The 24,716-nt window shown below is 35.9% G+C and overlaps 4 protein-coding genes and 1 pseudogene across 6 annotated transcripts; 4 read left to right on the forward strand and 1 right to left on the reverse strand.

Annotated features, from left to right (window-relative positions):
- Positions 1-968: 968 nt before the first annotated feature.
- LOC112324558 (F-box protein CPR1) lies at positions 969-3,234 on the forward strand. 3 transcript variants are annotated; one of them, XM_024588119.2, is made up of 3 exons: positions 969-2,281; positions 2,702-2,783; positions 2,886-3,234. In XM_024588119.2, the coding sequence occupies exons 1-2, from the start codon at positions 1,062-1,064 to the stop codon at positions 2,739-2,741; spliced, it is 1,260 nt and encodes a 419-aa protein (XP_024443887.1). In that variant the 5' UTR covers positions 969-1,061; the 3' UTR covers positions 2,742-2,783; positions 2,886-3,234. The 3 variants fall into 3 exon arrangements, with proteins under 3 accessions (XP_024443887.1, XP_024443888.1, XP_024443886.1); XM_024588120.2 differs by having other exon boundaries at positions 2,915-3,234; XM_024588118.2 differs by having other exon boundaries at positions 2,702-3,234.
- A 1,704-nt stretch (positions 3,235-4,938) lies between these two features.
- LOC112324478 (F-box protein CPR1-like) lies at positions 4,939-6,537 on the forward strand (annotated as a pseudogene).
- On the forward strand, positions 4,968-10,278 carry LOC7455826 (F-box protein CPR1). Its single transcript, XM_002322488.4, has 3 exons — positions 4,968-5,087; positions 6,669-7,701; positions 8,530-10,278. Exon 3 carries the CDS (start codon positions 8,856-8,858, stop codon positions 10,146-10,148), a length of 1,293 nt encoding a protein of 430 aa, XP_002322524.2. The 5' UTR covers positions 4,968-5,087; positions 6,669-7,701; positions 8,530-8,855; the 3' UTR covers positions 10,149-10,278.
- A 987-nt stretch (positions 10,279-11,265) lies between these two features.
- On the reverse strand, positions 11,266-12,907 carry LOC112324460 (cyclin-dependent kinase F-4). The gene has a single exon (XM_024587153.2). It carries the CDS (start codon positions 12,531-12,533, stop codon positions 11,445-11,447), a length of 1,089 nt encoding a protein of 362 aa, XP_024442921.1. The 5' UTR covers positions 12,534-12,907; the 3' UTR covers positions 11,266-11,444.
- Positions 12,908-16,142: 3,235 nt separating this feature from the next.
- LOC7455828 (E3 ubiquitin-protein ligase UPL5) lies at positions 16,143-23,332 on the forward strand. The gene is made up of 3 exons (XM_002322490.4): positions 16,143-18,225; positions 19,700-20,289; positions 22,745-23,332. The coding sequence occupies exons 1-3, from the start codon at positions 16,377-16,379 to the stop codon at positions 23,006-23,008; spliced, it is 2,703 nt and encodes a 900-aa protein (XP_002322526.4). The 5' UTR covers positions 16,143-16,376; the 3' UTR covers positions 23,009-23,332.
- Positions 23,333-24,716: the final 1,384 nt, after the last annotated feature.

A 24,716-nucleotide genomic window follows, 5' to 3' on the forward strand; every position in this document is an offset into this window, starting at 1 on the left:
TTAAACAACGATTATAAATCTAAAATCATTGTAAAAAAATATTATTATTGAAAACTACATAAATAATGGAATCCAATTAACATTAATATTCATAAATTAAAAAAATATTTATAAATATTAATAATTAAATAAGTATTACATTAAAACAATTATGCTACAAAATTAAAAAATAGTGTCCCACGTAAATAATTATCTTCGAACAACCTTAGATTTTGTTGATACGGGACACGTGGCCAAGATTATTAGGTTCCATTAATAAACTCATTAAAAGCACATGAAAATCACAAGCATAGCAAAAAAAAAAAAAAAAAAAAAATCAAAATAAACCCTTGAACTATTGCTCATTTAGATTTACACCCCCAAAAGAGTTTATTTTATTAATAGTTGAGCTATTAATTACATGTTTATATTTACATCATTTTTTCAGATTCCAGTAATAAATATGTTAAAAATATATGAAAATCACATGCACAAAATTAAAAAGTAAAAGTAATTAATAAATGAGAAATTATACATTAAAAATGTTAAAAACAAATGAAGGAATAAATAATAGAATAAAATCCTTCTTCTCATGAATCCCCCAATCCAATAAGAATTAAAATGAAGAAATCAAATCATATGCAAGCTAAAATTAGTTTTATTTTTCTATTATTCTTGTTTAGGATTATTATTCCAATTATTTATTCCTTTATATAAACATTTGGTTTTTATATTATTTAATATTTTATTTATCGAATATTTTCACTTTTGTTATTATACACGTTATTTTCAGTCACTTTTCAACATATTTATTAACATAACTTTAAAAAAAATCAAAACATGTAATAATTTAACTATTAAAATTTTAAAAACAATTAAAATATAAAATATAAATCGATACATGTAGCCCCTTTTTTTATGGGCCCCATAGCACAACAGATTTTGTAGGGCCACACGTCACGTGTGATTGCTTACCTTCCAGCTGTCCACTCTCTCATCTCCTCTAGATAGCGGAAGCCCAACAAACATCTCCGCCGCGGCAACAATTTCTTTCTCTCCAACCTCAAAAAACCCTTAAGAAAATGTCGAAAATTCCACACGAAATCATAACCGATATTTTCCAACAACTTCCCGTCAAATCTCTCCTCCGGTTCAGATCTCTATCAAAGCCGATTTGCTCCTTAATCGACGGCCCAGATTTCATCAAGTTCCATCTATACCATTCCATCACCGCTAAATCGAATCACAGTGTCATCCTCAAAGAATGGGATCTTTTCACTGTCGATTTTGACACCCTTTCAGACGCTGTGGAGGTTAAGCACCACCCCCTTTACGCCGCTGGGGGCACGGAGGTGATTGGTTCGGTTAATGGGTTGGTGTTTTTGAGACATTCGGAGAGGAATCTTGCGGTGTATAATTTGTCTACGAGGGAGTGGAAGAAATGTTTCGTGGTAGAAATTAAGCCTCCCAGAAGAGATTTGATTACGGGGTATGTATATTATGGGTTTGGTTATGATTCTGTTGGTGATGATTATAAAGTGGTGAGGATGGCACAATTCGTTAGAGAAGATGAGGGTGGTGGCGGAGGCGGAGGTTATGGCGATGGTGGTGGTGGTTTGGGTTGTGAATATGAAGTTAGGGTTTATAGTTTGAAGAATGACAAGTGGAAGAAAATTGAGGATTTGCCAATTTGTCTCAAGTTATTAAGCAAACAATTTTTTCATGTTTTGCATAGGAGAGGGTATGGTGTTTTTGCTGGTCATGCTTTGCATTGGATTATCCCTCAAAGGCGTCAACTTGGTATTAGAGATTGTGTTCTTGGGTTTGATATTAGGAACGATAAGTTTTTCGAATTACCGCAACCCAATTATGAGAGCAAAGGTATGAGCTTTCAGGTTGATGTTGGGGTTTTGGAAGGGAATTTGTGTGTAATGTGTAATTATGAGTATGTTTGTGTTGATGTTTGGGTCATGAGGGAGTATGGCATGAAGGAATCTTGGTGCAAGATGTTTTCTGTTCAAGGGATTAAGTGGATTGGTGCTTTTATGTTTTTGAGACCTTTGATTTATTCTAAGGATGGTGGTAAGGTGTTGTTGGAAGTGAATGATGAAAAGCTTGTGTGGTATGATTGGAAAAATAAGCATGCTAAGGTTGTAAAGATCCGTGGTGGACCGAATTCATATGGTTCTGAAATGTATGTGGAAAGCCTTGTTAGGATCAATGATGGTGATCGAAACGGCTGGAAGAAGCAGCAAGAGATAGATGAGGAAGAGGAGAAGAGGAAGGCAGATAGGAAGAAGAGGTAAGATAGTGTGAATTTTTTTATGTGTTTGATTCTTTTGAAGCCATTTAATCCTATCGTCATCAATAAAATAGAAATCCAAGTGATGTTCATAGGTAGTCTGTTAAGTTTTTAATTTTGGTTCACAAAAAAATGACTTTGGAGTCATGGTCGTGGACTCATGGATGGTGTTGCTTTCTCTCTTTATAAGTTAAATAATATTTCCAGGTTATGTTTATTTGAGTAGCAAGTGATGAAAAGTCAGTCCACATTTTCAATTTGGGTGACAAGCCATTATAACAGTTTTGATTGGCTCTCTAGCAATAATTTTTATGCAAGTTTGTGTAAATTTAAATTCTTATTTTGTATTGTTCCGTCAAAGGCTTCATGTGGTCATTTGTTTATTTTGATTTAGTACTTTATGTCATTTGTGTCTCTCAGGGATAATTTCCTGTCTGTGGGGTTCAAGCTGAAGTTGTAGGACCACCAGAGAAAGAGCCGCACAAAGGCGAAATGGAAGAAGGTGAGCTTTTAGCTTGGCCCATTGAACTAATGCTTTCATTCTGCTGTCTGGTTTAAGCAATGTAAAGATCAAGGCAATTAGATTTAAGTTTTCATGTTTCAGAGGGCTGATAGCTACTTCCGTTTCGCCAGATATTCTTGCTCCTTTTTTTTCTTTTCTGTTGGACCCAGGGTTGAAACTGAAGACTACACATGCCAATTTGAAAACAGAAAATGTGGAGAAGAAGGCTCCAAGCAGTGTATACTGTGCCTTATGCTGAAAGTACTATACAATGTTAGATTTGGTTTTAGGACGTTCTGATAAGAAAAATCAGATGCTTTATGCCTTACCGGTGCAAGAAAAACTCTGGAACTCATGTATAGTGTTTCAAGACAGAGAAGTTAGTCTATGTACTTTTTGAAGTTGTAGGAAACTTTTCAGAAATGATTAAATGAAGTCATTAGCCTATAAATTTATGGTGTTTTTTTTCTGCAAGGTTATGGCCTTTATGGGTAGGTTTGTTGTTTTTACGTTTTACAAGTGTTTTATTTTTTTTTAAATTAATATTTTTTATTTTTTTTATTATTTTGATATGTTAATATTAAAAATAATTTTTAAAAAATAAAAATTACTTTAAAAAACACCATCACTTTATAAATTTCACAAGGCATCTGGTAGATGACTGGACATGATAGGAACATTTCACAGGAGACTTGCTGTGGAAATAACAATTCACATGTACTTTGCCGTGTAGATTCATTTTGGGGGAAGTAATTTAGGGCTATTGGATTTGAGCAAGATATCAAAGGACTCACTAGGACCATTAGATCCAAATCCACTGGCCTGGATGTGAAGCAACCATTCTGTTCTTGTGATGTGGAAATGGAATCATGAACTTTCTGGGAAACATCTGGTTTTGTCCTATAATTGAACTGGGTTACTTCCTTCTCAAGCTGCTTAATTCGATGTGCTTAGATGGTTTTAGTGTACAGTTCTTCGAGCATCAATGCAAGGACAATCCAAACTTGAACAATGTCAATTGCCAACCCCAATAGTTCAAGATTCATGGAATGATTGCTTGTTCGAACAAAATGCAAGCTTTTTTTTGGCGAATGCTGCAGATTTCTTCGAACGCATTTCATTCCATAGGGAATGGTTCTCTCTTTATACAAATACTCTGTGTACTACTCATCAGACCCGCTTCAGCCTTTTTTTGCTATCTAGGGCAAGCCCCCATTTCCTCAATGATGCCAAAAGTGGAAAGCGATTTCTTTGCCTAGCTACAATGCTTACAGGCTGCTGCTTTAAGCAAAGTGTCAAGAAGATGCTTCCAGAGTAATATCATGGGCCATTTGTGATGGTTGCTGCTTCCTTAGGCAATAATAAAGTGAGCTTTCGTATTGGACATCTTGCAAGTGGATCAATCAACTTGTCATTAATCTAAAGGCTTAAGGTTAACTACCAGTAACAAATTGACATGTGTCATTATTAAGGGGTTGTGTCCCTCCCTTGAATTTTTTTAAATAAAAAAGCCACAAGTTTGCTGGCACCTTGGGTCACGCCTTATGTTTGAACTTTGAGCATTTGTGGATGTAAAAAATCCACATAAGCTAAATAACATGGGCGTTGTTCATGTTATTAGTTTAACATTAAAATATTAAAATATTTTTAACATTAAAATATTAAAATCATTAAAAAAATACTAAAAATTATTAGTTTAATAAATTTTTAAATAAAATATACTTTTAAAACATGTCTAAAGACAAAAATGAACACATTCCCAAACACTCAACACTAAAACTAAAACAAGGATAACCTTCCGTTTCTGTTAATTTTTCCTGTATGAGATCTAAGTGAGACTTCGTCATAATATGTTTGAACGTTAAATGGCGATTTTTTACCAATTAACTAAACACCCATTTAAATAAATTGCTAATATTTTTTAAGGTAGGGTTAATTTGCTACAATTATTAATAATTTTAGAATACTGTGACTGTCTATTCATTATTATTATTATTATTATTATTATTATTATTGGAAAAGAGCAAGAATCATTTCCTTAAGAACAGGACTAAAATTTAATAGTACTGAAACATTAGATACCAAAAAATACACTTCATTTAACAAAAACCAAAGTGACAAAGCTGCCCTTCACTGTCCAAGTTACCGTTAATAACTACCCTTGAAGCTCACACTTTCTTTCTTACGGAGCACAAAGGCCTTAAAAAACAGCGACTTTCTCAGCCTCAGCAAGTCAAGTCTCCCTCTTGAAATGATTGCAGAAATCCTCTGCAGATTACAAGCACAGAAACTTCCTTGTTTCAGGTCTGTATCTAAACCATGGTGTGCTTTAATTGATGGTCCAAACTTCATTAAAATTGCATTTAAAGCACTCTTTGGACACAAGTTCCAATCTTTACATCATCATTAGAACTACTTCACATGTTCACTACATGGGTTTTGATCAAAATTTAGTTTCAAGTGGTTGTTTTACTTTAAAAGAGTTGAATCATCCTTTGATGTGTTATAATCATGGGATCAAAGTTTTAGGTTCTGTTAATGGGTTGCTTTGTGTTTCTAATGTTGTTGATGATATTGCTGTGTGGAACCCAACAATTAGAAAGTATTGTGTGGTGCCTTTTTGCCTATTGATCTGAAAAGGTATTTTGGGACTAAATCTTGTAGTGTGTATGTGATTGGATTTGGCTATGATTGTGTGAGTGATGATTATAAGGTTTTTAGGATGGCGCAGTTTGGAGGTGGGGGAAGAGGAGTTTTGAGTCTGAGGTTAAGGTTTATAGTTTGAAGAAGCAATCGTGGGGGAGGATTGGTGATATGCCTTAGTGAAGATGAGAGGAAAGGTCTCTTAGCACAAAGCAAAAGTAGGTTTCTATGGATGAAAATAATTGAAGCTGTTACATTTCCGGGCGCTCCATGCAAATATCGTGCATATACATTCAACAGAAGCCTTGTTTCCCCAGTCAATCATGGCAGCCAAATTAGTGGCATAACGGATCAGGAATTGGAGAAGAAGACAGACAATGAGAAGAGATGAAGAGAAGAAATAGCCAAGATTTTCCTTCTTCTTCGTTGCTACCGGAGGCCAATGTGTTTTTCTCTAGGTTCTTGTCTATGGAAAGAAGTTATAGGTTCAGGATTAAGATTTTTTGCAGAGATGGAAGCAAACACCTGCATTTTTAGCTTCAAGACATTTGATGGAATCAAATAGAATTTGATTTTTGCTACTTCTTGTTGGCTATATCGATTCATCATTGTGAAAGCTTTTAGTTTTATATCACATATGGAATGTATATATACAAGAAATATATATTATTTGCAAGGATGGTTCATTGATCTGTTGTTGCATTCAAGATTGTTTTTTGATCTGGATTCACAAAAGGTTGGCTTGGAGTATAGGTCTGATCGTCAGTGTTTGTCTCTACCGATCTGCTGGTGAAATATCCAAATGTTATAGGCTTATCTAGGGCTCAATTATATGAAATCAGGAAGATTGTTAATTTCTCAACTAAGGCTTGCTCATAGATCTCAAGTGTCTGCTGCGGTGCTGCCTTGGCTATTTACAATTTTGCTTGCTACTGTCGTCAATTTTGCTGTATAATAGTTGTCTTTTTGCTTTTCTGTCTTTTAAACCTCTAGAGACTCTTGGCTATTTTCCTTGCAAGTGTTTCTTTATTTCCTTCTCTTAGATCAGCTATTTGATTCCTTAGTTGGTAAGGAGAAAGAAAATTCTATATATAAATTCTTGCAACGATTTGCTTGGTATGGAACTATCAAAGAATCCACACCCCACTAAAGACCATATCTTACCCATGATTGCGTTGTGGTTGTGGAACCCATTAACCAACAAATCTCATATCCTACCAAAAGCACCTATTGAATTTGCAGGGCTTCAGAATGATCATTGCGTTGAAGTTGAATATGCATTCAGACATGATTGACTTCAAGATGACTACAAGGTTTTGATGATTTCTCAGAAGGATCTTATAAGGGATGGTCTGGTACTCATATCCCTCAAGTTATGGTTTATAGATAACTCATGGGCGGCAATTGTTGTGCCTAGTTATCTTCACTATATTATCAACCAAAAGGGATTCTGGAATAGGCAACAATATGTACTACTTCACATGCTTTTCAATGGTCGTTAACACAAGGGGATGAATCAAATATTGCTGCATTTGATATTCAAAGAGAGGAGTTTTGCGCAAGGCCTCTCCCTGGCTTAGGAGGATCTGCTGATTCCTACAGGAATTTGGGTGTCCTAGGACATTGCCTTTGCTTAGTTTCTATGCTTGTCCATAGTAGCGTGGACATGTAGATGACGAAAGAAAATGGAATCAACTATTCATGGGCTAAATTGTTGTCACTTGACCATTCTCCTTCACTTTTACACATATGGCTCCTTCAGCATATTCAAAGGATTGTGATCACGAGTTTCTCCTAAAAGTGCATACATATTCAAGAAAGTTTATTTGGTATGATCTAAAGACTAGAACATATGAAGATGCAGGAATTCCTTGTTATCAACGGCTATTTGATGCCTATACATTTGTTGGAAGCCTAGTCTCTCCCAAATTAAAGACAAAACGCATCAAGAATGTGATAAAAAGAAAATCAAGAAGAGAAACAAGGTAAAAAGGAAGAGACGAAGTTGCCTAGATTTCTTGTTGGATGACAAGCAAGGAATTGTAGTATTTATATTTTTTTCCATGTGAAGGGCACGGAAATCCGCATGCAGCAATTCTGCCTGTTACCGTTGATTCTCAGTGCCAAGTCAGTCACTCGCTGAAGGCACATACATTAACAAAACCAAAAACGGAGTCTCTCCAACTCTCCCAAATAAATGTCAAGACCCTTCAAGAATGTAAGAACAGGGGATAAAAGGAAAAGATTGTCCCTTAATTACCTCCAATCATGTTAGGTACTTGTGATGTTTTTGTTTTCCTTAGTTTTGTGAAAACCCTTAATTATGTTATTTATATCCTGCAAGTTCAAGTCCCAGTAGAGGCTGGGGACTGTTACTAGAATGCTGTTAGCATGTTTGGAATTATAACATGGTTGTTTAAAGTATTTTTATTTAGAAATGTATTAAAATAATTTTTTAAAGAAATAAAAAATTATTTTTAATATTAATATATCAAAATAATCTGAAAATATAAAAAAAAAATTAAAAAAAATATTTTTAAAATTTTTAAAAACACCGCATATCTAAATACACCTCCTCTTATGCATTTGAGGCTAGAGTTTACTCTTTGAAAAATGACAAGTGGAAGGGCATTGGAGGTATGTCATTCCGTCTTGATTATAAAGCTGCTATTTGGCTTGGAAATCATTTTAGGGTTCATTAAAAGGAGAAAAAAAAATAAAAATAAAAATCTAAGCTTCACAATTTTTCACTTTTAAGTTATTGTTGTAATTTTACTACTCACAAAAAAGGAAAAGTCTTAAATTATCCTTGATCAATTTTAGTATGTCTAAATGATCCCTGTGCGTGCGAAGTTCATCTCACCCTCAAACATTTCCTAACCCTAACTATTTAGCTCGGTTTGTGAGCTATTTCAGAACAATTTTGATTTTTCAAAGTTTTATTTAATTTTTCACTCTTATTGTGAGACTTTTTCCAGAATCTAGGTTTTTTCTCAAACTCTTTTCGTTTCACCACCTTCGTCAATTCCCTTTCAATATCAATCTTATTAAACTTAGTTTTGTAGAATTTAAACCTTTATTAATCGCGTAGTTCCATAAATAGGACTGTTATTGCTGTTACAAAGCAACACCATACTCACCTCAATCTTGCTCCCGAAGTTGCTTCGCTACGACTCTACAGCAAGTTAAAAAGTAACAACATTCTGCACTGTTGACAAATGATATGGAAAAGCTCTATGCAACTTGAGTTTTCTCTTAAAGGCAAAGAGCACAAAAGTCACCGAATAAAGGTGCTAAAAGATTTGACAAACTTGCGTGACAAGGAGACACCCCTTGTGTTACAAGGTGAGACACCGACTCAAGGAAATTGATTTAGGTCCTAGGAAGCATAAAAGCTGAGTTCAATTTGATTCCTGGTAAGAATCCAACATGCAAGAAAACGAAAATCCACCATGGTTTATTACAAGGCAAGGTTCCCCTTCAAAACCCCGAGGGAATCAATGCAGTTGCATCGTGAAACTACCGGAGGATGTCATAGCTCACATACTAAGTTATTTACCTGTCAAGAGTCTGTTGCTTTTCAGGTGTGTCTCCAGGCTATGGTGTTCCCTGATTGAGAGTGAATATTTCATCAAACTTCACCTTAGAAACTTTGTCCATGATAGCAGCGGTGCCAAACTTAGCCTCATTCTTCAAGACACATGCTTCTCAACGCCAAAGATCTTTTCAGTTACCCACGTTGGTTCGCAGAATGAATGCGTCGAACTCAGAGCCCCGTTCGGTTACAGGACCAGAATATTGGGGTCTTGCAATGGTTTGCTTTGCGTTTGTCAATCAGACATGGAAGACAGCGTCGAGTACAAACGATCAGGGAAGTATTACGTCTCACCGAAGATAGCCTTGTGGAACCCATTAACAAAGAAACTGCATATCCTGCCCTTCGCACCTATTCAAGTTACAACATGGAGTCCTCTCTATGGTGTTCTTGACTCTCTTGAATTTCAATATGCATTTGGACATGATTCGTTCAACGACGACTACAGGGTTTTGAGAATTGTACAGCAGAATCCTGGAATGCCTGATCCTGATAAGTTTATCCTTAAAGCTATGGTTTATAGCCTGAAGGCTAATTCATGGAGAGAAATTGTTGCACCTGGTTATCTTCATTATATTGTCAGTAAAGAATCTGTGCTAGTCGGCGACGCTTTTCATTGGTTGCTAATCCAAGGGCATGGATTGGATATTGTTGCATTTGATATTCAAAGAGAAGAGTATTGCACAGTGCCACTGCCTAACTTAGAAACTAAGTCTTCTCTTTACTACAGGAATTTGGGTGTCCTCAGACAATGCCTCAGCTTAGCCTCTAGTAGTGTCCATAATGTTGAGATATGGGTGATGAAGGAATATGGAATGAAGGATTCATGGGTTAAATTGTTCTTGCTTGAAAAGTCTTCTTCACTATGCTACAGTACTGTTCCATATGATCTGGCCCCTTTAGCATATGTAAAGGATAACAATGATGATCATAAGGTTCTCCTAAAAGGGCTGCCTGATCAAAGTCTCATATGGTATGATCTAAAGCTAAAAACATATGAACATGTCCAAATTCATGGGGCTCCATGGCTATATCAACCCTATATTTTTGTTGGAAGCCTTGTCTCTCCTCTCCCTCCAATGCAGAAACAAATTGATGGCAAGATACATCAGGAATGTGAGAACTAGACAAACAAGAAGAGAAGAATAGGAGAAGAAATAGCCAATTAGGGCCTGTAAATCTTCTTTCTTTTCCTTATTTTATCCCAGATTGTGAGACAATTCAAAGTTTTAATGTTGGTAATTGTTTTTGGCTATTTACATTTGCTGTGAATGCTGAATGGTGGTGGTGGTTATAGTTTTGTTCATTTCAAGGCCAATCTCTGCATGTGCCTCAGCTTCTACTGATGACATGTTCAGATGCTTGTGCAATTCCAGTATGCTAGAATACAGCTTCCCTTTCTGTTTATTCTTTCATAATTTGTGTTTCGAACTCTGCACACACTTGAACCATGACAAGTTTTCCTTAGTTTTGTAGAACAAACCTTAATAACGTAATTGAATGTTGCAAGATGTGAGCAAGTTACAGAATTATGTGGAATATCAATAAAAGCCGACCCAAGATTAGTTGAATTGAACGGTTTTTTGATTTTTTTTTTGAATGATTTCGCATTAGATATTTTTTAAAAAATCTGGATCGATTTTGATTTAAAAATAAAAAATCAACTGAAAAAAACCACTAAAAAATAAAAATAAAAATCAATTAAATAAAAATCAGTAGAAAATAGCTCAACTAAAAAGTTCCATGAATTAAATTGGACTTAGTCAATTTTTTAAGATGTAAAACCAAATCAAACCGATTGGTTTGATTAGTTTATTTGGTTCAGTTTTGATTAAAAAAAAATAAAGAAACGGTTCGGTTGTATTTTTGGTCTAAACTTAATTATTTGAACCGATCCTCAGTCCTATATGCTTGCTGGTTCAGGTTCCCAGCAGAAGCAGGGGATTTAGACTTATCAAACAAAAACTTTAAAAAAGATATCATACACAAATCAATTAGGCCCCTGAAATTGCTCTGCTACAGCATTCTGAACTGATGACAATTATTGAAGGAAAGCTCAATGCAGTTACTTGAATTTCATCCAAAGATTAAAGAGCATGCAAATCAATTCTAAAACATCATATACTGAATTGAAGAACTAAGAGAAGAACTCAAAGTCAATGCCTTCTTTGAAATTATTATTTCCAAACGTCTCAAAATAGTTGTCTCTCAATCTTGTCTTTTCAGACACAGATTCTGCCAAGGTTGAAAATGTATGAACATGTCAACGTTCTAAGAGGACTTTTACTCCAGCCTTCATAGGAACTGACTGGAGCTGCTTTACAAATTGCATGTAAGAACGGTCGAGCTTGCTGACAAATCTGCTGCATCTGAAACTCCACGAACAATTGTTCTGCTTGTGTTGATAGATTATGGTCCGAACCCTAACTGTTCGCTAGAAAGGGAAACATCCTGGTTAACCCTATAGAACTTGCAACTGTACTCGAACCGGTGTCTAACTTGTTGGAGGAAGGAAAGTTGTGATTGAGACTTGAATCATATAGAGCCCCGCAATATCCCATGTCGCGTTTCTGCTCTAATTCTTCTATTGATCCATCAGAATGAGTTTCTCTCTTAGCAGCGGCTGTGAAGTGAAGACAAGGCGGAATGTAATGGTCATTCCTGAAGAAAGGATGTTTTAAGGCCTCCTCAGCAGTAGGCCTATTGCAAGGATTCCAAGAACAAAGCATTGAAATAAGGTCGATTGCTTCCTCACTGGCAGATGGGATCAATGCCGAAAGCTGGACACCATCAAAGTTCGGAAATTGGTAGTTAAGAGTCCTCGCAAGATGAATTCCATCAGCCCATGAATCTATAGTTGGAGTGCCGAAGACACTGCATATTCTGTACATCTGGTTTCCCTCATTGGTACCAGGAAACAGTGGACGGAGAGTGAATAACTCTGCCATGATAGCGCCCATAGCCCACATATCAACCTTAGAACTGTAACAATCTGACCGCAGCATCACTTCAGGAGCGCGATACCAGCGGGTGCTAACATATTGTGTATACGGCGGCTGCGAATCGATTTCTCTTGCAAGACCAAAATCAGCAATCTTAACAACGTCTTCAGTAACCAACAGGTTCTCCGGCTTAAGATCGCGGTGAAAATACCCTTTCTGATGCATGTAAGCAAGACCCTGAAACACCTGACGACACAAGTTCCGAACTTCAACTTCTGAGAACAGGATTTTCCTGTCAGAAATTACCTGATAAAGGTTCTGTTCCATGTACTCGAAAACGAAATACAGGATGCTGTTTTGGCGGACAAGCTCCTTAAGCATCACAATGTTTGGATGATGCAAATTCCGCAAGGACTTCAATTCTCTCAAACTCAAACATTCTTCCCATGAATCATATCTTCTCTTCATCTGCTTAATGGCAACAACTTCACCAGACTCGTTATTAATCGCCTTCAGGACACTGCCATAGGTTCCCTCCCCAAGTTCGTTAATTAACCTGTACCTTTCCATGGTCCACTATAAGATCCAAACTGTTACTACAAGAAAAATGCTGTAAGACTTACCACTAAGTGCTTAAAAAATAACAAACCCTGAAGGAACTCTTGAAGAACTAAAGATTCCTCGAATGGCGACTTCTTGGATTGATTAATAAACTTAGTGGTGGTAATTTATACCCCATCTGGACAAAACCCTGAAAACAAAGCCAACCATCTATTTCTGTGTAAATCTCTAACTAAATGCAACAAGACTGACCACAAAACGCTTCAACAATCAAGAAACCCTAAAGGAACTCGTGAAGGACTAAGAATCCCCCAGATGGCTACTTCTTGGATTGATTAAAGAACCTCGTGGTAGCAATATATACCCAATCCTTGTGTGACAAGGAAAGAAGAAAAGAAAAGGGAGTTTGACTGGTTGGATGCAAGCATATGTTATGTTATTTCATGGGCTAGTGTATATCTCTATTTTATGGGCTAGGGCCAAGTGTGTATACGGATAGATGTAGGGACCGATTCAAGAAAACTTCCTAGATTACAGCAAAACACTTAAAGTCGCTTTGACTAAGATTGGCATTTATAGGAGAATTAAGGTTAAGATTTTATTTTATTTTAATTTGAGTTGTTTTACTTGGGTTGGATTAGTGTTTCAAGACTATAATACTATTTTGATGTTCAAGACAAAAAGTACATTAATGAGCATTTTGCATAATTAAGCTAATTAAGTAATTAACATGTGCATGCATTGGCATAATCTTTTATGTTCTATCATGGATTTGAGAATATCAAATATAGGGAGGGAAAATGTTGAGAGGTAACTAACTGCATAGAATCATAGAATAGTAGCCCTAGCTAGCCTGTAGTTTTCAAGCTTTTTTTTGACTTGTGTGATCACAGGGGGGGAAGTTAGGAAGCAAAGAATGACAAGAGAATCTTTTATATTATATCATGGATTTTAATGGAAAGAGGAAGCAAATTGCATGAAGAACCATTTCCTTTTGCACATTAAAAAACAAAACAAAAAAACACTGTGGATTTGATTGTTTCCTATTCATTTTATTTTATTTTGTGGATAGGAAAATTGAATTTACTATTTTATCTTTAGAAAAATCTTTTTAGCTAGAGGATAAGCTAGAGAATGGTTGTTTTTTTTATAGGATCATTATGATATTTTTAAATTGATCAGGGTAAGAAGGGTATTTATTTTAAAATTATACAATAAATTATTATAAATACCTTTAACATTAATTCATTGTTTTGTGTCATTGAGGGGTAAATTTGTATTTTTATTTTTAAAGTGTATAGTAAAATAATCAATATAACCTTATATATAAAAATATTTTGGCAAACTAGAAAATGTGTTTTTGTCTTATCTTTTTATTTGCATAGTAAAAATACCTCCTTACCCTGGGTTTTTAATTTTTCATGTCTTGTATATGAGGGTGTTTTGGCTATTATATTATTGGTGTTTTTGTTGTTATTAGATAAAGTGAAGGTTATTTTTGTCTTTTGAAAAATTAAAAGGATTTTTTTATTAAAAAAAAATGGTGTGTGTTGGGTAAACGTCAGACGTTCTACTGTCTTTGGATGGTACATGCAGCTGATTTTAGCAACTAAAAATATCATTATGAGCGTCATTAAATTTGTCTCGGTGTCTTCTTCATATAGGAATGACACGTGTAGAAAATAGAGCTTCGGTTTGACTTCAACGGCTATTTTTTCTCCTTATTTTTTTCCCTCTCCCTCCCTCTATTATTGCGTCATGCCCTGCCTGTAATTTTTCAAATCAGCCTCTTGGCCTCTCTTTATTTTTTATCTTATCCCTAATTTTTTTATTGATATTTTTTTTATTTCAAATAACTTATGAAACCAAGATTTGTTTCAATTTCATCCTCATTTGATTTTTTTACTTCTCTTTATTTGTTATTTAGTTCATGATATTTTGGTTGATATTTGTTTTTATTTGGAATAACTCATGAAAAATGAATTTTTTTCAATTTCATCCTCATTTAATTTTTTAAATTTGTCTTATTTAATCTCATTTCTTAATTGCTATTTATATCATCTATGATCATTTTTATAGTGTAACTTTTTTTATGATTTCACTTTCGATCATTTTTTTCTTAATAGATTTTATCCTTGTTTTTTTTGCTTTGCTAAAGTTTTTAGTTTTTTTTTAATACTCAATTTCTTCCATCAACATTTAGTTAATTTGGATTTGAGCTTCTTGTTTAACCTTAGTTTGGAATTTCACAGATTCTAGTTTGCAAAATTAACTTAATTTAAAGACTTTTTGGTAAGGGTTGCTTTTTCTTTTAATCATTTTTTTTATTGTTGCCTTTGATTTAAATCAAATTATTAAATTAACCGATCTTATTAGATATAGTTAAGTTAATGACCTGAATATCAAATTATTTTTTTTGTTTAAATTATATTGGCCCGCGGAGTAGGATGGTTACCAATTTAGTTTGACATATAAGGGCTAAAAATAAAAATATTTTTTACTTATTCTTATTATCTTTTAATTAATACTATAAAATTTAAGACCACAATGATAAACTCACATTCATAAGTTTATTAATTAATTTATTTATTTATTGAGAAAGCAACGATAAACTCTTATACTTTGGAGATGGTTTGCAGCATGCCCATTCTCTTAATTTTAATGGGTTTTTTTTTTTATACCTCTCGACTATATATAATGAAATTTGCAGATTTAAAGTGTTAGTGTCATAATTCAATGATTTACAGTTTCTATTAATAAAGTTATTAAACTCATTTTATTTCATGACCTAAACCAGGTTATAAATTATATTGGTTAATCTAATACTATTTTAATTTTATTAAAAAAAATCTAAGATAATATTATTTTAAAAAGAAAAAACTTTTTAAAAAATCAAACTAGATTTTGAGTTATAAATTCATTTGGATGCTTTAAATTTAACTAAATTAACTTTCATCTTATTTTTTTTAAAACTCGACCCCACAAGCCCGTGACATGGTCCAATATTGATATTTGTGTGTTTGTGAGCATGTCCCTTATAACAATTATACACATGGATTATTAATTATTATTTTATTTTATTTAATCTTTTATAATTCTTGAGAAATATGTTGTGCGATATAGCTGGGAATTACCCTCGTGGTGTTTACTATTGGAAGAGAAATTGACGCCATTGCTCTTTACTTCCATGCAAAGCAATATTGCTTAGTTGGACGCTTTGTGTAAATCACAAATTATATAGCAGACGAGGCACCTAAAGATAGGGCAAAAAGGTCCACTTACTTTATTTCTCCATGAAAAATAAAGCTTCACTTTCTTTAATCTTTTTTTTTTTCTAGGGGCACGTGATGAATTTTCTTGCCAAAAACAGGCAGCTAGGTGGGCATCTTTCCAAAATCAGTTAATTTTAGATTAACCCGACTGGGTCATAAATTAACTTGTTAAATTTTAAATTAGCTTATTAATTAGATTATATTAGATCGGGTTTAATAAGTAGTAATGATATGATAACCTAACAGAAACCCCATGAGCTAAACCACAGCTAGCCATCGCTCTCGAGGCTACTGTGGTAATTAGACACAAGAACGTCACTCACAATAATATAGATGATGATAATAATACTAGCGTAAGATTACCAGTCTCTTCGTTGATGACGGCTGTTAAAAAAAACACACAGAAAAAACCCCACCGAGCCAGAGACGACACAATTTCCGTTCAAGCCTTCCCTCGCCGTTTACTCTCTCCGTGTATCAAAACCACACCGTCTTATCCTCTACGACAACGATCTCATGCCTTCTCCCCTACCTTAAAAACTTCCAGGTCGGGGAGAACACAGTCACCACCGTTCATCAAATGTCACCTCCCCAATTTCCCGCCGTTGATTCCCTCCCTCAACAGCGCTCCTCCACCGTTGATCACCGCGGCTCCTCCAAACGCAAACTAGACGATGTCGATGACCACGACGCCGTTTTCTCTGACTTAATCTCCGTCAGGATGCGTAAAGACGACACCGAATCATCCACCGGCCATAACCTGCAACAACCTCCCTCCATCTCCTCCACCAATCAGCTCCCCACACGTGTCTCCGACGCCTCCGCCTCCGCCTCATCATCAACCACCGATTTTCCCTCCACTCCCTCCCCTCTCCGTCGGTCTCAATCGAGGCTCCAATTCTTCATCAGAATGATCTCCGACGGCACTCACATTGTGATCACCGCGAATTTGACTGATTCCGTCAAATCACTCCATGAACGGATTCGCGTGATGACCGGAATTCCGGTGATCGAGCAACGACTAATCTACGAAGGTAAGCAATTGCAATACGAAAACAAACTCTCCGATTATTCTATCGAGAAGGATTCGATTCTTCATTTAGTTGGCCGAATGCGTAGCACTAGGCATCCCCGTACTTGTCAATTGATCAATGATATGGTTTCCTACATTTGTCGAATTTGTAAGTCTATTTTGCCGTGTGGTTTTAATCCATATGTTTCAAAGCATATAAAAGAGTTGATGAATGAGTTCTTTAGCTTGACACCGAAGGATGATAATGAGGATGCTTTAGGACATTTGAATGTGTTTTTATCGAATAGTGCGCCAGCTGCGTTGGTTACACTCTATGTTTCGAGTGTTAAAGGGAATAAGGAGTGCGCGGAGGGTGCGATTAGGCATTTTTTGAATTCATGTAGGATTTCGTTGCCAAAGAGTTTGCATTTGCAGTGTGTTCCGATTGTGATGGAGTTTTGTAATTTGTTGAGGAAGGTTGGGAGTGATGATCCATTGTATATTGTGTGTAGGAGTTGTCTTGGTTCGTTGTTGGAGAATGGTGGGGGTGCGTGTGGGTGGAGGTATCGAGGAGGGGAGGAGGGGAAGGGAGCTGTTGTTATGCAGGAGATTTTTCCGTTTGTTAGTGAGCTGGGGAGTAAGTTGTTTAAAGATTTGATGGGGAGTGTGGGGCCATCAGTAGCTGTTGTGAAGGATTTTTCAGCGTTTTTGGTACCGTTGCATAGTATGATTTCAGAGCAAGGGGCATGTAGGGGTCCGGTTTCGATGCCGTTGAACAAGAGGGCATTTAATTATCCATTGTATGCGAAGGAGATTGAGCATCTTCATGTTATATTTTTTGATTTGCTGAATATTATGGAGAAATGTCTTGGGAAAATGCAGGATTCTTCACATTTGAAAATGAATGGAGAGGGTGAGTTGAATCATACAGGTTGGTCTCAATATTTGGCTATTTTGAAGGAGTTGAATAACATTGCTAAACTCTATAAGGGTGCTGAGGAAAAGTTTTGGACAGTTTTGAGACTTAGAAAGGCTTCCTTGTGTGTGCTGATTGTTAGATATGCAAAAAGAACTGAAGATCATCAGTGGCTTCTTCGGAACAAGGATGTGACTGATTTTGAGTCTAGGAGGCATTTGGCTATGATGATGTTCCCTGAGGTGAAAGAAGATTACGAGGAGCTTCACGAGATGCTCATTGATCGGTCACAATTGTTGGCAGAGTCATTTGAGTACATAGTGCATGCCGACTCAGATGCACTGCATGATGGTCTATTTCTGGAATTTAAAAACGAGGAAGCTACTGGTCCTGGTGTATTGCGGGAGTGGTTTTTCTTGGTTACACAAGCTCTATTTGATCCTCAAATTGCTCTTTTTGTGGCATGCCCAAGTGATCGCAGAAGGTTCTATCCTAATCCTGGTAAGCTTCTGCTGCCTGAATGCAATTGGGTTTTCTCTTTTCTTGATTGGATACAGGGCTACCAATCCTGGTAACAAAACGAGAAAACCCTAATCATGAATGCCTTACATGAACAATGCTACAGGGTTCTCTCTTTTCTCAATTGAATATAGTTTTTGATGATACGAATGGTTAAACAATATATTGGATTGCCTTGTGTCTAATGTGTCACTCTAGCATAGAGTTTGGAACATTGTTGCATATATTCTCACTGGATAATAAAAATATACTCAGATGACCAAAATGTGCAGTTCCTGCAATCTATAGGAACTTACATATAATGTGTAATGATGCTGTATCCATCACCTACAACCATTCAAGAAGCACTTGTACTTCATTTAGTTTATGTTGTTAGTGGGTGAGATGAGCTCATCTGGAATTGTTTCACCTAAACTTCATGTAATTAACCGTTCATGTTTTTCTGAGAGTAGGATTTTTTTTTGAACAACAGTTGCAATTAGGTTCGTGAATGTTTTATTCTGTAAGTTGGATTTTCTCTCTTCTCAACTGAATTTTTATTCCCAGGTGATACTGACTATGTAAACAATACGTTTTCATTGCCGTGTGTCTAATGTTTCAGATTGTGGGCTGAGTATTTGTTTTAATTTACACTGGAAAGTAAACATTCACTAAATGGTGGTGGAGAGCTCCAACAGTTTATATGAGTTGACACTAATATGTGTCGATGCTGTATCAATCACTTACAACCATTGGACTATTATTCTTCATTGTTTTGATATATGTTAGTGGGAGGACATCTGGAAGTGTTACACCTAAATCTGGAGAATGTGACATTTAATATTCAATTTTAGGCATGGTCAGGATTGAATTAACATTTTTTAGAAGTTCGACAGTTTTCCTACACTTGATGTAATACTGGGTGGCTTAACGTGGTGGAACCTTCTCAGTGACTTAATCAAAGATATTTCACTAATATTGCTTGGATTTTAACTGTACGAGAGATCATTCACTGCATTCTCTTAGTGTTCTTTCTCTAACATTTATATGTAGAAAAGTTGTTTACCATGTGAGTTCCTGATGGACGTGGGATAAGGGCATTACATCCTGTACAATAGGCTCACTAGCATAGTTGTGTGTCACAAATATTTTATTGTGGAATACCTGAGTCCCTAGGGTTATTATACAGGAATATTTCCCATGTTTCTCCAACTCTGTTGCCTGAATTCCGTGTTTCACTAATATGTAATTGGTTCCTTTGGGGATTAACATGTCTAATTTTTCCACTGCATTAAAATTGCAATTGGTTAGTTCTGAAATACCTCTTCGAAGAATCATAATTGAGGTTTGTTATTGTCTTCTGTTTCTGGACTTGAATTAAGTTGCATCATCTTGCTTGGATTCAATTGTTGGCATGGATAACCACTAACAAACAAAAGTATATATATGGACTTCATTGTATTCATTTTATGTGCAGCATCCAAGGTGGATCCCATGCACCTTGAGTATTTCACATTCTCTGGTCGAGTGATGGCTTTAGCTTTGATGCATAAAGTGCAAGTCGGCATTGTATTTGATCGGGCATTTTTCTTGCAATTGGCCGGGATGCATATTACTTTGGAAGACATACGGGATGCAGATCCATGCTTGTATAGCAGTTGCAAACAGATTCTGCAAATGGATCCTGAGTTCATTGATTCAGATGCTTTGAGTCTGACATTCGTTCAAGAAGTTGAGGAACTAGGATCCAGGAAAGTTGTGGAACTTTGCTCTGGTGGGAAGAGTATCGTTGTAAATAGCAAGAATCGGGAGAAATATGTCGATCTTCTCATTCAGCATCGCTTTGTAACATCTATCTCTGAACCAGTATCTAGATTTGCACGTGGTTTTGCTGATATTCTTTCAAACTCTGGGCAACCGAAGCTCTTCTTCCAGAGTTTAGAGCTTGAGGATCTTGATTGGATGCTATATGGAAGTGAAAATGCTATCTGTGTGGAAGATTGGAAGGCACACACTGAGTACAATGGCTACAAGGAAACTGATCCTCAGATATCCTGGTTCTGGAAGGTATGTTCTTGCATTCTTATGTTCCTGTCATATCTCAACTATAAAGTTGCTTTCTTTTACCATGTACTTTGCTCTTTCTTCCCATATATCTGGATTTCATGACATGAGTTATAATCTTTATGTGCTGGATAATATATTTCCTTGGAAAAATACCTATCTGCAGAGTGCACACTGTTGCTCTTTTCCATGTATATTTCTTGGAAGTATCTTTGGTTCATTATTTTCTACCATGGCAGAACAATCCCTATCTGCGTATCCTTACCAGGAGTACTGCTGTTTTGCTAATTAAGTAAAGCCTAAATACTATGTGAATGCAATTCTTTCTATTGTATGAGGCTGTAGAAAATAGGACATGCAAGGTTGCATGGCAGTTCACCATTTTACAGCTGCATGTCAGTTTATCTCTTTGGTCAATTTCTTTGAGTTGAAAGATGTATGACTAAGTTCTAGACATACAAAAAATACCAAAGCAATTCAAAGTGCTGTCCATGTTTGTCTTGTCAAATTTACAACTCATTTTGAATCTCAAATGCTCAAGGTTGTGTCATGAATTCCTCAGCATACTGATGATGTCGTGGTTGAATAAGGAAGAACATAAGCAACTTGGTTTGGGTTCTTGAAGATAACATTTAAGAGTTTTTAAGTTATGTCATTATATGAAGTTTTGTGTTGAAGTTTGAACACATGGTATTAATGCAGACATTTACATGAAAACAAATGCCAAAGTGTTGAACATTCATGTTATTTTGATTGCGCACTTATGCATGAAAGGGCAGAAGGTTGCTGCTGTGGAATTAGAGCATAGGGGGTGTGGTTAGGATGTCATACTTACCTTAACAAGCGTGCCAGGTTTGGGAGGGGGTACGGACAGAGTTGAACGAGTGTAGATTTTGTTTCAATATTTTTTTTTTACTCTTTCTGTGCATGTCTGTGTGGTTGGTTGGGGAAGAAATGTTTTTGATACGGATACAAATTGAAAACTGAAACAAAATGAGGGATCCATGGAAAATAAATAAATATTTTATCTTGGAAATCAACCTTGAATTATGTTTTTTTAATTTTCAATTACATTTTGTGGTTGGGAATGGGTGGGCCCTGGGAGGGGGGATTCATTTGTCAAAAAACACTACTTTTGAGCAAGCTTATTATATCCATGATTGAATTCTCTGTAAGTTTTTGGGTTTTTCTTTTGTGCTGGATGGTCTCTTTATCCCATCAACATTGTGGAGTTGATCTTATTTATTTGTTAGGCGATAAAATTGAGTGTGTGGTTTCCTTTCAGTTTTGTTGCGCCACCAATGATAGAATGCCTGGTTCTTGGTATGATCCATTAGGTTTTGTTGTACTCTTAAATAATATTCCAGGTACTTGAAAGAAACTAGTCAAAACCCATGCAGTCCATGGTGAGAGTTGGAATGAGCGTAGATTTTGTTCTTTTACTTTGTTTGCAGAGTGAGCTGTGCAAAGCAGAAATAAGATACATATTGTTTTGGATATCAGCCTTAGCATATCTTTGATAACAATGCGTGGTTGGAGTGATGCTCATTGTCAAGGCACTGCTTTTGAGCAAGTTTGCCATGTCCATTTAGGTCTATAATAGATGCTCTTCTCTCTTTATACCTGTGTTTCTTGTAAGTCCTTTATCCCATTACTAGTGTTTTGGAAATCAGCCTTATAAGCGTATCTTTGATAACAATGCGTGGTTGGAGTGATGCTCATTGTCAAGGCACTGCTTTTGAGCAAGTTTGCCATGTCCATTTAGGTCTATAATAGGTGCTCTTCTCTCTTTATACCTGTGTTTCTTGTAAGTCCTTTATCCCATTACTAGTGTTTTGGAAATCAGCCTTATAAGCGTATCTTTGATAACAATGCGTGGTTGGAGTGATGCTCATTGTCAAGGCACTGCTTTTGAGCAAGTTTGTCATGTCCATTTAGGTCTTTAATAGGTGCTCTTCTCTATTTATACCTGTGTTTCTTGTAAGTCCTTTATCCCATTACTAGTGTGGAGTTGACCTTATTAATTTGTTACTCATCGAAAACTGAGGATGTGGGTTTCCCTTGAACTTTGATTTATCACCAATAGTAGGATGGCTGTCTCTTGGTTGGTGCATTATTTTTTTATTCACATACTGAACGAATGATACTCAAGGGACTTGGAAGAAACCAGTAAATACACATGCACTCAATGGAAGGTATTAAAGCCTTTTGCCCCCTAGAGAGCTAGATTAGCATGCAATATACTGAGTTTTATTCCTGAAGTCTTCGCGGTATTAGTTATATCTTTGATCTTAAAAATATTCATGCGAATGTGCTTATATTTGCACTCCTGGACCTTGAGTTTTTACCAGTCAGCTGCAGTTGAGATAGTCCCACCTCTGCTACTTAATAGTAAAGTTCTGTCAGAGGAAAAGCATTGCTTGTTATTTTATTTATCTTGTGCTTAAATATTTTGCAGATCATTGGGGAAATGTCACCAGATCAGAGAAAGGTTTTGCTCTTCTTTTGGACCTCAGTGAAGTATCTACCTGTTGAGGGTTTCCGCGGTCTGGCCTCGCGACTTTACATTTACAAGTCCACAGAGCCTCACAATCACCTCCCTTCATCTCATACATGCTTTTACCGATTGTGTTTCCCACCTTATCCCTCCATGGCTATTATGCAAGATCGCCTCCGTCTCATCACTCAAGAACATGTGGGATGCAGTTTCGGCACCTGGTGATGCATTGGTTACATCCACTTTAATGTTAAAGGGGTTTTTTTAACTGCACATAGGTTTCAAGTCAGTTTGTACAGATAGGTTTATGTTGTCAGTTTTATTAGACTATGTAAGGTCCCGTAGTTAATTTATGTTTCCTCCAGTAAAGTTGAGATGTCATTGTTCTTTTTGTCCAACTGTTAGTATAGGTATAGCATAAATAATGCTGGGGGCTAGAAGGAAGAAAATCCCTATCCTCCCAATGGACTTCCTTCATCAGTAACAGTAGCTGTTTTTTCATGTCATGTAAGTACACAGATTATGCAATGACATCCAAGTTCATAGAAAGGTGATTATTCTCTCTTCTCTCTCTTGCAAGTCCAAAAATGGTGGAAGATTCGAAGGTTTCTCTTTGAGAAAAATCTGTAAGTTATTCTTCCGTTCAGCATCTATATTTGTGCTTTGTATCTGTCGAACTACTCTTCCTGTGCTTCCGATTTTCTCCCCTCGTATTTTCTTTCCCAAATCAGCTGAGATGGAACAGTGTTAGCTTTCGTCTAATTTGAGCTCTATCAACTTAGGGTTTTATTTTGCTAATGATCCTTTGTGATTCACAGATTATTTGGTCATCTGAAAGGCTATCTTCATCATGTGAAGGCACATGATGGACCAACCTTTTCCCATGAAAGCACCTACAAATATAGGTCCACTGCACATTCCCACTTTTAGATCCAATCAAGCATCTAGGTTTCTCTTTATCACAATCTGACATTGTCTTTTGCCTTTTGTCATGCCTGATCCTGTATGAATCTTGTTATGGATTTGCGAGTCGCGCGGAGTTTGTCTTTGTTATGTCATCTCCAATTATTGAATTGCATGATGAAGCTTATCCTACAGGAGTTAAAATTGACTGGTATATTTCTCATCGTTGTGGCACCAAGTTGTTGTCGCCATTCATAGAAGGGACCTGAGCCACCTGACAATACACATCTTTCCATTGGAAATAAGCCAGTGTAAACTTGTCTTGGCCTTCACAGGTTCAAGTTCACATGCCATGATGTCATACAAGTGCAATCAAGATTGCCTTTGCTAATTTGTCATGTCGAAAAAAGTAGATTAAAAGGATGGGAAGGATTAATTGGGACCTTGTTATTTCCTAAAAAACGACTTTGAAAAGCTACAGAAGCTGCTTATTTCATCAAAATTATACCATTTGATGCAATGATGTTGCATGGAATGTAGCGATGGGTGTCTGTCTACATGTGAATATAGTTTTTATTTAGATGTTGTGAGAATGGTATAATTTTATTTTTTAATCGACTTGATTATAGATTATAAATTCATAACCCTAGCTTATTTTTATTTTTTAAGTGTTTAGATATATTAAATATAAACTTATAATCTATTGGATTATAGATTATAAATTCATAACCCTAGCCTATTCTCATTTTTTGGTGTTTAGATATATACAACATGACTCTAACCTTTTTTAAAGAAGATAGGTTCTATGCCTTGACAAGGCATTGCTTGGTGATGTTCAATAAAAATTTTCAAAGTGTGTTCGAATCAAAGCAAAATTATATTAATGTTTTTTTAGGTGTTTTTTTATTTATTTTAATAATATATAACTACTAGAAAAATACTTTAAAAAACAACAATTTATCGATTTTCAATACAAAGGTACTTTAGAAAAGCTTTTCCAACTGAATTACCAAAGACACACAGCAAATCT

The sequence above is a fragment of the Populus trichocarpa genome, chromosome 16 (assembly GCF_000002775.5).
Source record: "Populus trichocarpa isolate Nisqually-1 chromosome 16, P.trichocarpa_v4.1, whole genome shotgun sequence".
NCBI classification, from domain to species: domain Eukaryota; kingdom Viridiplantae; phylum Streptophyta; class Magnoliopsida; order Malpighiales; family Salicaceae; genus Populus; species Populus trichocarpa.

Coding starts and splice junctions, on each gene's coding strand:
- LOC112324558 (XM_024588118.2), top strand. CDS start 1,062: ATGTCGAAAATTCCACACGAAATCATAACCGATATTTTCCAACAACTT. Junction 2,282..2,701: donor AAGGCAGATAGGAAGAAGAG/GTAAGATAGTGT, acceptor TGTGTCTCTCAG/GGATAATTTCCTGTCTGTGG.
- LOC7455826 (XM_002322488.4), top strand. CDS start 8,856: ATGCAAGAAAACGAAAATCCACCATGGTTTATTACAAGGCAAGGTTCC.
- LOC112324460 (XM_024587153.2), bottom strand. CDS start 12,533: ATGGAAAGGTACAGGTTAATTAACGAACTTGGGGAGGGAACCTATGGC.
- LOC7455828 (XM_002322490.4), top strand. CDS start 16,377: ATGTCACCTCCCCAATTTCCCGCCGTTGATTCCCTCCCTCAACAGCGC. Junction 18,226..19,699: donor AAGGTTCTATCCTAATCCTG/GTAAGCTTCTGC, acceptor TTTTATGTGCAG/CATCCAAGGTGGATCCCATG. Junction 20,290..22,744: donor AGATATCCTGGTTCTGGAAG/GTATGTTCTTGC, acceptor AATATTTTGCAG/ATCATTGGGGAAATGTCACC.